General features: G+C 41.0%; 1 protein-coding gene across 22 annotated transcripts in view; it reads left to right on the plus strand.

The window, feature by feature from the left end:
* The first annotated feature begins 126 nt into the window (after positions 1-126).
* LOC110489823 (abl interactor 1) overlaps positions 127-16,741 on the plus strand; it is a 67,254-nt gene continuing 50,639 nt past the window's right edge. For 16 of the 22 annotated variants that reach the window (XM_021562752.3, XM_021562756.3, XM_021562766.3 and 13 more), the window contains exon 1: positions 167-601. In XM_021562752.3, coding sequence (XP_021418427.2) covers positions 485-601 — 117 coding nt within the window. In that variant the 5' untranslated portion in view covers positions 167-484. Of the gene's footprint in view, positions 602-16,741 lie in introns of all 22 variants that reach the window. The other 6 variants (XM_021562754.3, XM_090199654.1, XM_090199658.1 and 3 more) reach the window with 1 other exon arrangement.

Consider the following 16,741-nt stretch of genomic DNA (forward strand, 5'->3'; position numbering starts at 1 on the left):
CACCAGAATCCCTACAACATCCACAATGCACCACACACAGTGGGTGCTTACTGGATATGTAGTTCTAAATGCAGTCAATGGCTGAGTGTGTAATTGACCTCAAAACATGTTCCATCAAATAACTGTATGGTAAAGGGATGAAGCCACCACAATACTATGTGTTGTTGGCCACAATAAGAAATGTTACGCGAGCATGCAGCCCGGGCATAAAAGCATTTCGCGTTGATATGTTGTATCAAATTTGACGACTGTTGCCATTCGGAAACCCAGAAAATGATACATTGTAACACTACGTATCCCAGCATTCTACACTGTGATCCATGTTGGTTGTTTTTTTGCGGGTGGCTGATAGGTTGCGCCGGTGTGAAAGCGAGGCCAAGAATCCCACTATACCAGGCGAAGGAGTTTCTTCTTTTTTTCTCCGAAGCAGAGCTGGTGGTTTCAATCAAAGGGAAGGCGAGGAAGCTATGCGGGGCGATGTAAGATGGCAGAGCTGCAAATGTTGTTAGAGGAAGAAATTCCAGCCGGTAAAAGAGCTCTTATAGAGAGTTACCAGAATCTCACGCGGGTAGCAGACTACTGTGAAAACAATTATGTTCAGGTAAGCAAAATTAGTAATTTTACTCAACATTGTTATCTCGGAATTCTTTGTTGTTGAACGGTTGGGAAACTGGGGACAGGAAATGTGGATAAAGAAATGGAAAGGATCACAATTAACACATAAAGGAGTAACGTTAGATATTCATAGAGAATACACGTCTTTTGGGAGTCTTTGGCCATTCCAGTGTGTAGTATCACCGCACTGGACATGTTGGATACAGTGTTGGCCATTCAATGCGTTGTTGGTCCTTTGATCATATTTAGTTCGTTTACACAGAGGGTGTGTCTAGTATTAACTTCGGCTGTTATCTTCGCTTAATGAAATAAATAATGGTGCAAACTAAACCGCTGTAAAAAGATCTGAAACGTGTTGTGCACTCCACACGTAACTGTTAAAACGCAACAATTTCATCTGATCGTTACATTGTTTCAAAGTTACAGAAGCAGTTGCGCTTGCGGAGACACTGGCCTTATTTACTGTCCCTCACAGACACCGTGGGATAGTTTGACATTTTGATTTCTATCCACTAATTTTATTTGTATTTTCTGTGATTTATACATTTGCAATACGTGGACTATGATATTGTAAGCAATTGCAAACGTATAAATGTCAAGGCATTTATAAGAATCTTCTTAGAGTTTGCAATTAGCCTGCCCATACCATAGATAATGTACAAAAAATAACATGAGGCATTATTTATTAAGAGCAACAGAGCCAATCACTGCATAGTATTTTTTTTAACAATACTAATTCTCTCTGGGGAATATCAGACTTTCAACGCCTGTTTTTCTATAAGTGAATGCTTCTGCAATTTGCCACATATGATTGTGTTACCCTTTTTAACTAAGTTTCACAGATGTTGACTGTTGAGTTTGGTCATGTTTTAACACATTTCTGTACTGCGTTCTGAAACGGTTCAATTATTTTACTGGATTATTTTATATGTTACCTCATGCTGCCAAGGGTCTATTGCCCTGCTGCATTATAATTACTTAAATTGTGGGCTAGCAGCTGAAGTTACTGATGGATATGGCTTTGGACATAGCTTTTTAAACTGTTTTACATCCCTGAAACGAATGTCAAAACTGATTTAAAAAAAAAAAATATTGATATTAAGACTGAGGTCTTTCCTACAGAAATCCAAGAGCATGAGCTCATTAAATCTCAGGGAATTCTAAAGATGAATGTTTGACAAATCATACGTTTCATCCTATGCTGTGAATATACGGCACAAGTGCTCTCTAGACGTACATGTTGATATGGTGATTCCACACTGTGGCTCTGTTATAGCATTGAGTTAACCTGAATAAGTTGTTGCATAAGAAGGCTTTTGATGAGCTATCTTGGTCCCCCTCAGGGTAAAGAGGCTATAGCTTACGGCTGAGATCTACTTCTCAAGTTTAGCTACTCTTCCTGGGGTCCACATAAAACGTGCAAATGCATGACAAAGTACTGAACAGTAATAGACAAAAACACAAGATATATTTATTCAATTCAAAATAAACTAAAATAAGAGTTGTATGTTGGAAAGACACCAAGAGACAACAAGAATACTATTTACAAACATCATATATTCTTATATACAGAACAGTTCAATTAGATCTTAATATGACCAAGTAGCTTCTGGTGGCAGAGCATTCCACGACGACATGGCTCTATACATAACTGAGCGATGCATTAAGTCTGTTTTTGGTTTGGGTACCGTGAAGAAACCCATAGTGACGTGTCGGTGGTGTATGTCTGTTTTTGAAGTGTATGCAAATAGATTATACGGGTGGTTAGGCATTTTCAACGTAACATTTTCTCTTAAAAACACTAGAAGTAGTCCATTTCTCCTCAACCATGAATGACTATCATGCATGTTGCTGCTGTTAGTTCTGTGTGTGCAGTTAAGGGCAATGTGTGCTGCTTCGTTCTGAGCCAGCTGAAGCTTTGCCGGGTCTTTTGGTGCTGCACCTGGCCATTTTGCCGGACAGTAATCAAGATAAGAAAAGATCAGAGTCTGAACAGCTAATGCAGTTGATGTTTGTGTCAAAAATGCAGAGTATCTTTTTTTATAACAGGCATAACTCTCCCCATCTTCACACCTTTGTCAATATGACTTGACCGTGATCACTGGCCATCCAATGTTACTCCTAGGAGTTCAGCTTCTTTGACTTGTTCAACAGTCACACCCTTTATGTGCAACTCTTAAGAGAATGCTTTGCACCAAATACAATGCTTTTGGATGTATTTAAGACCAGTTTATCGTTAATGACCTATTCTGGCACTGACTGTAACTCCTTGCTAAGAGTCTGTGAGCTCACGTTCAGTAGGGGCTCATCCTCAGCATACATAGTCATTTTAGCTTCTTGTAAGACAAGTGGCAAATTATTTGTAAAAAAAAAAAAGAAAGAAAGAAGAGTAACAGCCGGAGGCAACTGCCCTGAAGGATACCGCACTGCATCAGGTGCTGAAAGGAATCCAGGGTATTGACACCTGCAGAGGAATGTTTAAGTACCCGACCATTTGAGTCCATCAAAAATATGAATATTAAATCAGTTATAACGTGTGTTGCCAACTTCCTCCAACTCCACAAGGATTGCCTATCAATTTGTTTTCATCCTTGTCTCCTTGCTTATACCTTAATTTCACTGTTGATTGGTTATCTGTGAACAGCAATCATCCTTAGTTATATTTAGTAATTGCAGGATACTCCAGATCCCTCGACAGAAGTTTACCGTTTCTCAAAATGCTGCATATTTCTGAGCCTAATTGGTTTAGTGGATTAAGTAATTCCCTGGAGATTCTTGGAGTGAACCATGCGTAGTGTTGAGGAGTTGAAATGATTGATGTTGTAAACTAAAGCCGTCAGGCAGTTTTGTCACAAGTTCAACTTGAACCTTAAACCCAACAGGAAGACACTGCCCATATGGTCTCTTAAAAAAAAATCAAATCATCTGTACATCCTTTCAGCTGTTTTCCTTCCCTTACTCTCTGTCTCTCTGTCTCTCTGTCTCTCTCTCTCTGTCTCTGTCTCTCTGTCTGTGTCTCTCTGTCTCTGTCTCTCTGTCTCTCTGTCTCTGTCTCTCTGTCTCTCTGTCTCTCTGTCTCTGTGTCTCTGTGTCTCTCTGTCTCTGTGTCTCTCTGTCTCTCTGTCTCTGTGTCTCTCTCTCTGTGTCTCTCTCTCTGTCTCTCTGTCTCTGTGTCTCTCTCTCTGTCTCTGTCTCTCTTTCTGTGTCTCTCTCTCTCTGTGTCTCTCTCTCTCTGTCTGTGTCTCTCTCTCTGTCTGTGTCTCTCTCTCTGTCTGTGTCTCTCTCTCTGTCTGTGTCTCTCTCTCTGTCTGTGTCTCTCTCTGTCTGTGTCTCTCTGTCTGTCTGTGTCTGTCTGTCTGTCTGTGTCTGTCTGTCTGTATGTGTCTGTATGTGTCTGTATGTGTCTGTATGTGTCTGTATGTGTCTCTCTGTCTCTCTCTGTCTCTCTCTGTCTCTCTCTGTCTCTCTCTGTCTCTGTCTCTGTGTCTCTGTCTCTCTGTCTCTCTGTCTCTCTGTGTCTCTGTCTCTCTGTGTCTCTCTCTCTCTCTGTGCCTCTCTCTCTCTGTGCCTCTCTCTCTCTGTGCCTCTCTCTCTCTGTGCCTCTCTCTCTCTGTGCCTCTCTCTCTCTGTGCCTCTCTCTCTCTGTGCCTCTCTCTCTCTGTGCCTCTCTCTCTCTGTGCCTCTCTCTCTCTGTCTGTATGTGAGTTGAAAACAGATGAGTGAGAGACAACCATGTGTATAGCAACATGCCTCAGCATGACTCTGCTAGTCTTCAGGGACTGTTTTCTTAATGTTTTTCCTCTTTCTGTTCTCATAGAGGCTTTGGTTTTTTAACATGTTGACTGTAGCACAGCTATGTAGCCCACTGTTCAGTAGCAGATGGTTGAAGCCAGTCTGTAAACGAGGACAGCCAATTTCCTGCCTTGACTGACAGCAAGAGGTATGGTTATGTTGTCATGGTCATGACAGGGAAGGACACACTCCTGGTTCCTGTAGCTCTGAAGTCTTTTGTTGTATGTCACTCTACATCAGGCAGGATTTATTAATATTGGCATCCTAATTTGGATAAAGGTCAATTATGCATCAGTGTTTCTTTTGTAACATTCTTTTTTTAGATATACCTTGGAAGTTTTCTTTAATGAGGTTCTCCTTCAAAGTTAACCCCAGTGGGAATGTAGCATGTCCACTCACCCAACATGATGGTGGCCCACTCGCAAGAAACAGATTTCCCTTTTGGCCATGGGCCATATCTTCTCAGGAATGTGACTGAGTCAGCACCATGTTTTCCTAACCTCTGTGACAGCCAGGGCTGTCGTTTTTGGGCAAGGACGCCGGGACATGTACAAACCGGGCCACCTGGCTTGTTGGCAGGGTACACGACGCAGGTTTGGAGGTTGAGGAGAGGGCAGCAGCAGCCCACCGCAACATGTCAAGTTAAACACTTTATTTTTCACCATGTGTCTTACTGTCTCCCTTACAATTATTCTTGGGTGTGGCACAAAGATCCCAATAACACTTTCCAGAACTGAATGGAGACTGAATGTAGGCCAGTGTTTTGGAGGGAGGGAAACATTGTACAGCTATGCAGTCCAATGCACTAAATTACAATATGAGTCAAGCACTCAAGATCACGTTTACTTGCTGTCCTTTTGTCCTGGTCACATGACCTCTGTGTACCCATGCTGAAAGTGAAACCTAGCAGACATGACTTTTCCATTGTAAAGAGCCAGGCTGGCCTGAAGGTGATACATGTGTCGTTTTCACACAGCTCTGTCTCTAAGGATTACAGAGTCCTCTTTCTCTTCCTATCTTTCTTTCTCTCACTGTCGGAGTGGCCTGGTTTTTCTCTCAGCATTGAAAGCCTAGCGGCTCTTAGCCCAGCCAGATTACCAAATGGGCACGCAGGGCACGTGCCCTGGGGCCCCCGACATTGAATATTCCTTTGAGCATGGTGAAGTTATTCATTAAACATTGGATGGTGTATCAATGCACACAGTCACTACAAAGATACAGGCATCCTTCCTAACTCAGTTGCCGGAGAGGAAGGAAACCGCTCAGGGATTTCATAATGAGGCCAATGGTGATTTTAAACAGTTAGAGTTGAATGGCTGTGATAGGAGAAAAACATTGTAGTTACTCCACAATGCTAACCTAATTGACAGAGTGAAAAGAAGAAAGCTTGTACAGAATAAAAAATATTCCAAAACATGCATCCTGAAAATACTGCTAAAAATGTGGCAAAGCAAGTAACTTTTTTTTGGTCCGGAATACAAAGTGTTACATTTGGGGCAAATCCTATATAACACATTACTGATTATCACTCTGCATATTTTTTCCAGCATAGTGGTGGTTGCATCATGCTACGGGTATGCTTGTAATTGTTAGACTGAGTAGTTTTTCAGGATAAGAAATAAACTGAAAGGAGGAAAACCTGGTTCAGTCCACTTTCTACCAGACACTGGGAGAACAATTCACCTTTCAGCAGGAAAGTAACCTAAAACACACGGCCAAATGTACGCTAGAGTTGCTACCAAGAAGACTGAATGTGGCCAAGTCATAGTTTTGACTTAAATATGCTTGAAAATATATGGCAATACCCGAAAATGATTGTCTAGCAATGATCAACAACCAACTTGACAGAACTTTAATATTTTTTAAAAAGAATAATGGGCAAATATTGTACAATCCAGGTGAGCAAAGCTCTTAAAGGTTTACCCAGAAAGGCTCACAGCCATAATCCTATTGACTCAGGGGTGCGGATACTTATGTAAATGAGATTTCTGTATTTCATTCTCAATAAATGTGTGAAAAAGTGTAAAAACATCTAAACATATTTTCACTTTGTCCTTGCGGGGTATTGTGTGTAGATGGGTGAGAATTAAAAAAATATTGAATTCCAGCTGTAACACAGCAAATTGTATAATAAGTCAAAGGGTATGAATACCTTCTGAAGGCACTTTTAAGTGGTCTTGTTTATGTTGTAGTTTCCCAGTAAACATTTCAAGGAGAACCCTTAAAACACTAGAACAGGGTTCCCACAGTGATGATTTTTCTACCCCCTCCCCCCTTTTCTGAGCCAAAAATACACAACATTTTATATATATATATATATATATATATATATATATATATATATATATATACATACATACATACATACATACATACATACATACATACATACATACATACATACATACATACATACATACATACATACATACATACATACATACATACATACATACATACATACATACATACATACATACATACATACATACATACATACATACATACATACATACAGTTGAAGTTGGAAGTTTACATACACCTTAGCCAAATACATTTAAACTCAGGTTTTCACAATTCCTGACATTTAATCTTTGTAAAATTTCCCTGTTTTAGATCAGTTAGGATCACCACTTTATTTTAAGAATGTGAAATGTCAGAATAATAGTAGAGTGAGTGATTTATATCAGCTTTTATTTCTTTCATCACATTCCCAGTGGGTCAGAAGTTTACATACACTCAATTAGTATTTTGTAGCATTGTCTTTAAATTGTTTAACTTGGGTCAAACGTTTCAGGTAGCCTTCCACAAGCTTCCCACAATAAGTTGGGTGAATTTTGGCCCATTCCTCCTGACAGAGCTGGTGTAACAGAGTTAGGTTTGTAGGCCTCCTTGCTCGCACACGCTTTTTCAGTTCTGCCCACAAATTTTCTATAGGATTGAGGTCAGGACTTTGTGATGGCCACTCCAATACCTTGACTTTGTTGTCCTTAAGCCATTTTGCCACTACTTTGGAAGTTTGCTTGGGGTCATTGTCCATTTAGAAGACCCATTTGCGACCAAGCTTTAACTTCCTGACTGATGTCTTGAGATGTTGCTTCAATACATCCACATAATTTTTGTTCCTCATGATGCCATCTATTTTGTGAAGTGCACCAGTCCCTCCTGCAGCAAAGCACCCCCACAACATGATGCTGCCACCCCCGTGCTTCATGGTTGGGATGGTGTTCTTCGGCTTGCAAGCCTCCCCCTTTTTCCTCAAACATAACGATGGTCATTATGGCCAAACAGTTCTATTTTTGTTTCATCAGACCAGAGGACATTTCTCCAAAAAGTACGATCTTTGTCCACATGTGCAGTTGCAAACAGTAGTCTGGCTTTTTTTATGGCAGTTTTGAAGCAGTGGCTTCTTCCTTGCTGAGCGGCCTTTCAGGTTATGTCGATGTAGGACTCGTTTTACTGTGGATATAGATGCTTTTGCACCTGTTTGGATGCTTTAGATACTGCACCTGTTTCCTCCAGCGTCTTCACAACGTCCTTTGCTGTTGTTCTGTGATTGATTTGCACTTTTCGCACCAAAGTATGTTCATCTCTAGGAGACAGAACGCATCTCCTTCCTGAACAGTATAATGGCTGCGTGGTCCCATGGTGTTTATACTTGCGTATATTGTTTGTACAGATGAACGTGGTACCTTCAGGCGTTTTGGAAATTGCTCCCAAGGATGAACCAGACTGGAGGTCTACAATTATATTGGCTGATTTCTTTTGATTTTCCCATGATGTTAAGCAAAAAGGCACTGAGTTTCATGGTAGGACTTTAAATACATCCACAGGTGCACCTCCAATTGACTGAAATTATGTCAATTAGCCTATCAGAAGCTTCTAAAGCCATGACATCATTAGTGTATGTAAACTTCTGACCCACTGGAATTGTACGGTGAAATAATCTGTCTGTAAAAATTGTTGGAAAAATTGCTTGTGTCATGGACAAAGTAGATGTCCTAACAGACTTGCCAAACTATAGTTTGTTAACAAGAAATTTGTGGAGTGGTTAAAAAACGAATTTTAATGACTCCAACATAAGTGTATGTAGACTTCCGACTTCAAATATACATACATGCATACATACAGTACATGTCAAAAGTTTGGACACACCAACTCATTCAAGGGTTTTTCTTTATTTTTTACCATTCTCGACATTGTAGAATAATAGTGAAGACATCAACATGATGAAATAACACATATAGAATCATGTAGTAACCAAAAAAGTGTTAAGCAAATCTAAATATATTTGAGATTGGTCAAAGTAGCCACCCTTTGCTTTGATGACAGCTTTGCACACTCTTGGCATTCTCTCAACCAGCTTCATGAGGTAGTTACCTGGAATGCATTTCAATTAACAGGTGTGCCTTGTTAAAAGTTAATTTGTGGAATTTCTTTACACCTTAATGCATTTGAGCCAATCAGTTGTTGTGTTGTGGTATACAGAAGATAGCTGTATTTGGTAAAACACCATATCCATATTATGGCAAGAACAGCTCAAGTAAGTAAAGAGAAATGACCGTCCATCTACTTTTTAACATGGAAGTCAGTCAATCCGGAAAATTTGCAGTTGCAAAAACCATCAAGTGCCATGATAAAACTGGCTTTCATTATAACCACAGGAAAGGAACACCCAGAGTTACCTCTGCAGAGGAGGTTAAGTTCAATATAGTTAACTGCACCTTAGTTTGCAGCCCAAATAAATGCTTCACAGCTTTCAAGTAACAGACACATCTCAACATCAACTGTTCAGAGGAGACTGCTTGAATCAGGCCTTCATGGTCGAATTGCTGCAAAGAAACCACTACTAAAGGACACAAATAATAAGAAGAGGCTTGCTTGGGCCAAGAAACACGAGCAATGGACATTAGATGGGTGGAAATCTATCCTTTGTCTGGAGTCCACATTTGAGATGTTTGGTTCCGACCGCCATGTCTTTGTGACACATGATGATCTCCACATGTTTGGTTCCCACCATGAAGCATGGAGGAGGTGGTGTGTGGGTGCTTAGCTTCTGACACTGTCTGTGATTTTGTTTAAAATTCAGGCACACTTAACCAGCATGGCTACCACAGCATTCTGCAGCAATACACCAGCCCATCTGGTTTGTGCTTAGTGGGACTATCATTTGTTTTTCAACAGGACAATGACCCAAAACACCTCCAGGCTGTGTAAGGGCTATTTGACCAAGAAGGAGAGTGATGGAGTGCTGCATCAGATGACCTGGACTCCACAATCAGCCAACCTCAAAATATATTTTGATTGCTTAACACTTTTTTGTTGTTGATTACTATATGATTCTACGTGTTATTTCATAGTTCTGATGTCTTCAATATTCTACAATGTCGAAAATAGTAAAAATAAAGAAACCCTTGAATGAGTAGGTGTCAACTTTTCACTGGTACTGTATTTTTATGACAAAGTGTGTGGACACGTCATTTCAAAACATGGGCATTAATATGGAGTTGGTCCCCTTTTTCTTGCTATTACAGCCTCTACTCTTCTGGGAAGGCTTTCCACCAGAAAAGCCTTCCTAGATGTTGGGACTTCCTTCTATTCAGACACAAGCATTAGAGGTCAGGCACTGATGTTGGACGATTAGATCTGTCTCGCTGTCGGCTTTCCAATTCATCCCAAAGGTGTTCAAGGTTGAGGTCAGGGCTCTGTGCAGGCCAGTCAAGTTCTTCTACACCGATCTCGACAAACCATTTCTGTATGGACCTCGCTTCAGGCACAGGGGCATTGTCATGCTGAAACAGGAAAGGGCCTTCCCCAAACTATTGCCTCAGTTGGAAGCACAGAATCCTCTAGAATGTCATTGTATGCTGTACCGTTTAGATTTCCCTTCATTGGAACTAAGGAGCCTAGTGTATATGTGTGTGTTGTTGGACATAAGACTGTAATCACCAGGAAATCAGCTCAAAGGTGACTGAATAGTACAAGATGAGGAGCGGTTTACAACAGGACTGTGACTCTGAATAGTATCACTTAACTTGTGTTGTACTGGTCTTCACTCACACTTAGTTTAACATTCTTTTCAAAACCAATAAAAAGCCATTTAAGTAACCATTGTTTGAATTGGCAGTTTTCTGTATTACTGTTGAATTATTTCCAAAAGGACACTTACATTTTTTTTGATTCCCTCTACAAGGTTCCCCTTTGTGTCCCTTTCCTGATATACTGATTGAATTTTTAATTGCACAACGACAGTTTCTCAAGGTCAGGAAGACCTTTTTAGCTCTTCAGTCTGCCCCCCATCTGCCCCAGTGAATAAGAAAATGAATAATGGACTTATCCTGCTGCTGAGTTCAGAAAGTGGCAACGACTTAAAACGCAGATTTAAAGTTGCAACTCTACGGAAGTTTATTTAATTGTAGATATTGTAACTTCTCTTGCACTTATCTGTTGAACTGTCTCAGTCTCCCAGATGTGTTGGGGTTCTGTTTTTCACAGCTTTCCTTGTGCATATTTCTGCCCCTCTGGGTGTGGTTGCATTTTCCCTCACCCTCTGATGATGCAATACACATAGATCCGAATGTTGTAGGCTATTACGGTCTATGAAACACAGCTCTTGTTTGAAGAGCCCGTATATTTTATGGGTGCTGCTTTATTTTGATATGGATTGAAAGTACTATTTATAGCTCACCTTTTTAGTTCCCTTCCTCATTGGGTATCTTATCTAATCTCAGGCAAGCCAGACAGAGACATTTACCAGGGTCAGCCATTGTTTCTGGATTATAGATTAATGCCCTGGCAGTTTGCTCGTGTCGTTGGTGTAGCCTCACCCTGAGTGGGGTTACCAAAAAAAACGGATGCATCTGTTTTTCAGGGGAAATGGAAAGAAACCTGGAGCGGGACTTCCTCTTTTGGATGTCAACAAGGCGACACTTCATCTTAAACCAATCCAGTAAATGTGGAGGAGTTAACAGTGCAGAAGAGAACGACCAGAAAGAAAGAAACTACACTCGGGTGTTTCTTTTATGCCTGCTGAGTTAGGTTTAATTGAATTGTTTTTTAAAACCTGTATTTAACCAGGCAAGTCAGTTAAGAACACATTCTTATTTACAATGACGGCCTAGGAACATTAGGTTAACTGCCTTGTTCAGGGGCAGAACAACCTTTTTTTTTTTTACCTTGTCAGTTTGGGGATTCAATCTGGCAACCTTTTGCTTACTGGCCCAACGCTCTAACTACTAGGCTTGCTGCCTTTAAGGTTAGTGTAGTCTTTGATGTTGCGTCGTGGTCTTTGCCTAAAGAAAAAAAACAATGGAAGATGGTCAGGAGATGGCTGAGGCTAAAACGCATGTTCCTGGATGTTAGGTTTGGGCCCTACGTAGCCTTGCGGCCAGATTACCAGTATCACTGTAGTAATCTCTTTTCCACTGGCTTTACGTCTCTTCTGTCACATCCTGGACCTCTGGGCAAGTCCATCCACATCAATACAGCCTACAAAGCACTTCTCCTCTGCTGCCCAAGTTCTCTCTTGTCTCAGCCAAAGCTTTCTATCTCATTCAGCTGTCAATACATCCCGCAAAGCAGTCCTTGTAGTGAGGCCTATGACCTTGCCTCTGACCTTGCCAGAGCAGTCCTTGTTGTGAGTCCATCTGAGGAGGTGTATATCTGCACTGTGTAATGTTTTCAACCTTGTTTTTTTTATCAGAATGGGTAAAACGCTCATCCCTGGTGACATCTACTTTCTTGGCATGGCTGATTTTCCTTCGTTTTTTAATGGATTGTTGCTTACCGCTAAGTCTCAAACGTGTGTCCCTATTCAACATGCAACAGATTGCTGCAATGCGTGCAATGATTAGGCTGCAGTGCATGCAATGTTACCTATTTCATACATCGTCAGCATTGTGTGTAACTTGGCCGTGTGCAGAGAGAAGTAGGAGGGGGGAAATTGAGGACAATTAAGTCAATTCTACACTATTTTCATACATGAGGCATGTCATACCAGAACATTTCAACACTTCCATGGTAGTATTTATTTGTGTAGATTTGTTTTTACAGGGCTATGCCATTTTCCAGGCACATCTCCCTCCAGGATATGAGGATGTGCTAAAGAAAATCTGACTGTCGGCTGTAGAGGGGAGCAGAACATTTCCCGGGAGCTACACTGCCTGTCGCTGTCTTGTCTTGTTTCAGAGGAGAACGTTCTGACTTGTTCCCGCATAGCAACGCTTGAAGTGTTATCTCTGTTATTTGACCTCTTCAGAAGCTTGTGCTACAAGAGGTCAGACTTTGTCGCTCAAAAGGAAAATGGCTTGGGTTTGGTAAGAGTGATATAAGTTGATAGGGTGCGCCGTCACCTCCTCTTATTAAAAAAAAACCCAGGTCTAAGATACTCCATGCCCTCAGTCTTACCCCTCTGTTGTCCAGTTGTAGCTTTGAGGAAAAATGTGCTAACTATGACTGGTATGCGGTTGTCTCAACTAGCTATCTTAAGATGAATGCACAAACTGTAAGTCGCTCTGGATAAGAGCGTCTGCTAAATTACTAAAATGTAAATGTAGCTTCCACCCATAACAGAGCTCTTGGGTGTAGGGGCCCATACAGTTTGTCCTGATCCTGGAAGTCTCTTCCCCCAGGGAGGGAGTCTGGGCCTTTCCATCCTGTTCATGGTGCCTCCAAGCAGCAGTTGGCCCCGTCAGCTAAGCAGCCCGCCCGACGCCCTGTTTGAATGTAAATACTTTGGAAAAGGCCTTTCCTTTTCTCTTCCTTGATGTGAGTTATTTATCTGGCTTGACTGGATTGTGGTGAAAGGATGCATTTTAGATGTTAGTGAACCAGGCCCAAATCCCACCCTCGTCTCGTAACCTTCTATTGCTGATCCCTCACTTACCAGAAGAAACCAGCCAAACACGCTGGTGGACTTCCACTCCCTAATGCACTGTTCCAGAGCTGTAGGCTTTCACTATGATCACTGTAGTTTGCTTTCCTTATCTTAGTATGTTGTCTTCTAAAAAGTGTGGTGCATTTAAAAAAAAATTTTTTTTAATGCCATCCAAGAAATGTTGTCGTCTACATTCCAGTTTAGGTAACAGGGCCGTAATTGCACACGTGGACAGAGGTCCGGACTTTATAATTTGAAAAAAAGTATAATTCAAATATATATTTTGTACACAAAGAAAATCAATTGCGTCTAAGACATCTAGATATGGCTCCCAGCGTTGATCAAAGCTCAGAGCGCTTATTCTTGGTCTGACTGAGTTGTAATCTCGCCGGCCTCGTTGCAAACGAGTGGAATCATGAACAGTGATTTGTTTGCCTGCGTCCCCCGGATGATCTTTTTTAGCAGCACATCCACCACTCTCTCAAACGGTTAACTCTGCCTTATTGCAGCACAGGCTAAGGGCCTGACGTGAAATTAACGACCCCAGCTCGGAGTCAGCTCAAGTTGGCAAGTGGAGATGCTGCGTTTGCGAGATGCAGTGGTGTGACCTGAAATGCACAAGGTCCTCTACTCCGAAAATGAATCCACAGATAAAATGGTAAACCGAGTTTGTTTCTAGTAATCTCCCCTCCTTCAGGCTTCTTCTTATTTGAACTTTACATGGCTATTGGCAACCAACTTTAAGGTGCATTACCACCACCAACTGGACTGGAGTGTGGACTCAGCTCATCTTTCAATCACCCACGTGGGTATATGCTCCTAAACACCAGTGAGGAGATGGGAGAGGCAGGATTTGCAGTGCTTCAAGCGTCACAAATAAGACCAAGCTCTATTTTAGCGCCTGGCTATGCAGATGCACATGAGCAATGATTTGACTAACCTATGTGTAAATTCATTTTACAATGCGAGTGGTGTAGTTAGTATGTTGAGTTGGCAGCTCTGAGATAAAAACGCCTTAGGTGTGTTGTGTAATGTTTTCATCTGATTGTCAAACAAATTACTTCAAAAAGTAGGCTACCTGCACAGTTCCATCCATAATAATTTAGTATACTATAATTAATTTACTACTGGCTACTTTCACCCCTAATTTACACAAGTGTCTTCTTACAATTTCCAACATTTGGTAGGCCATATTACAGTTTCCAACATTTGGTAGGCCATATTACAGTTTCCAACATTTGGTAGGCCATATTATAATTTCCAACATTTGGTAGGCCATATTACAGTTTCCAACATTTGGTAGGCCATTTGTTTTGTCAACCTATAGTTAGATACATGCAGCTTCTCTTCACAACTTGTTGCCCCAGAAGACGAAAGCAGTGCCCACCAGAATAACGTCTTACATTGATTTAAAATGAATGTATTAATCTAGCTAACACAGGTTAAGTTGTCTTTTCGTATAGGGACCCTTGAGAAAATGCAATGTCTCCAAATAGTTGACAGATTGGGACTGTGCATCAATTTGACCGGTCTTAAGGAGTTGAAAACAACTGAACACGTTTCTGATAAGACTTCAGTTCGTCTTGGGTGCATATTTTGTTATGTGGTCTGCTTGCTTAAGTGTCAAAGATATACACATTAGATTCACATTTTCTCAAGAGATGCTTAAAGTAAGAGAGAACATTTCTCCACTAGTCTTCCCGAGACACAATTAACATTTGTTGTATAATTTCACTGCAAGAAATACATAATTCTGCAGGAGTTAATATATTACGCTACATGTGAGGTTATAGGCCTATAGTCAATGTCCAGAGTTCGGTTACTATTCCATTAAACCTATAAACTTAAATGAGGAATATTCTGTTTATTCATGGCTACAGGGATACTCATGAGAGGGATATCAAAGGTGCATGTAAATAGCTTATCCCGAATTAGACCTTAAGCGGGATATGAGCTACTATCCGGAATAATGTGTGCATGTAAATTTGGTCATTCTCTCCAAGTTAGCGCCTGAGTTAAATGCCCATGAACAAGGATGACTGAAGTGTTTAGTTTAAGAAAATGGTCATACAGAGATGGATATCTGAAGATGCAGTTGTAAGAAATGTGCACTTGCAGTTCAGTTATTTGCCTTATCAACACCCACAATGCCTTCGTGGCTCACTGGCTAACCAGACCCCACACTACAGTCTCCTCCACAGGCAGAGATTGGGTCATTTTAGCCCAATTTTAGTCTTTTTTCACCTTATTTTTCACCTGGCCCAATCCCTGTAGAGCATCCCTTTTCACACAGCAAATCGTAACACAATCCACTTGGTCAACCACCCCACGACATGTCTACAGAACCTTCTTGTGGAAACCAGGTCTCTTTACTTTCATGTTACGGTCCACCGTACACCTTTTTTATGGGATATGGAGGATCTAGTTTGTAACCTCTTTGGCACGTAACACACAACACTAGCTCTTTACATTAAATTTCATTTCCCTGAAATGCTATCGGATTCCTTTTTTTTTTATTTTTTATTTTTTTAACAGCATATTTGCTGATTTCATAAGAGGCCCAGCGCAGCTATCTGCATACCCAGTTTATCACAGGAATGGTGGAGCACTAAAAACACAGACAGAAGAAGGTAAGGGTTTATGGATTTTGCATGTGTAATGCCATCACCTCTGCGTTGAGCTGTTGTATCTGAGTGACACTGAGACTTATCTTCAATTTTGCTCCATAAACACTCGAATGCAATGGATTGAGCTAAGTTTAGCAGTACTGTCAGTATAGAGATGTAGAACCAGTCATTTCTTGGGGGATTTGAATCTACTTCAGGGCATTTCACCTTTTGACATGGGAAAGAATTGAATGGGTTTGACTGAGAGTTCAAAACTTTGGGAGTACTGCTGTATAAATGAGCAATTAATTATACATTGAAGTAGTAGCAAAGTGCAGTCAAAAATGGCCTATACGTGAAGTGATCCATTTTTACTCCCTAGAGCATCAGTTGAGGAATGCTGTCATATGCATTCCCGCTAGCGTTTATGTAGGAAACGATGTGTGTGCATGTTTCTTGGGGGGGGGGGTTAAATGCGGAAGACACATTTCAGTTGAAGGCATTTAGTTGTGCAACTGACGAGGTATCCCACTTTCTTCAGGTTGAAGCTCTTCAGCCAACATTCGCTTTGTGTTTAGATGTGTATGCTGATGGAAGTATTGAATTATATTATTGAAAGTGTTCCTGGGATTGTGAGCTTGAAAGAGTCACCGGCATGATAAGGAAGCTAAGGTGGCCAACGTACCAAATGTTCACACAGCCCAATCAGCTTAAAAATGGGTGTCAATTCAATTAATCCCTTTGATGTTTTTCTGAATCTTCTAATGCGCCTAAGACAGTATCAGGGTTCTGGGGAATAAGCCTTTTTGTCAAATGTCGACGTGACTCTAACGTGGTTCGTCTCCCTCTCGCT

Source organism: Oncorhynchus mykiss, chromosome 15, assembly GCF_057628025.1.
Source record: "Oncorhynchus mykiss isolate SJ-2025 chromosome 15, ASM5762802v1, whole genome shotgun sequence".
NCBI classification, from domain to species: domain Eukaryota; kingdom Metazoa; phylum Chordata; class Actinopteri; order Salmoniformes; family Salmonidae; genus Oncorhynchus; species Oncorhynchus mykiss.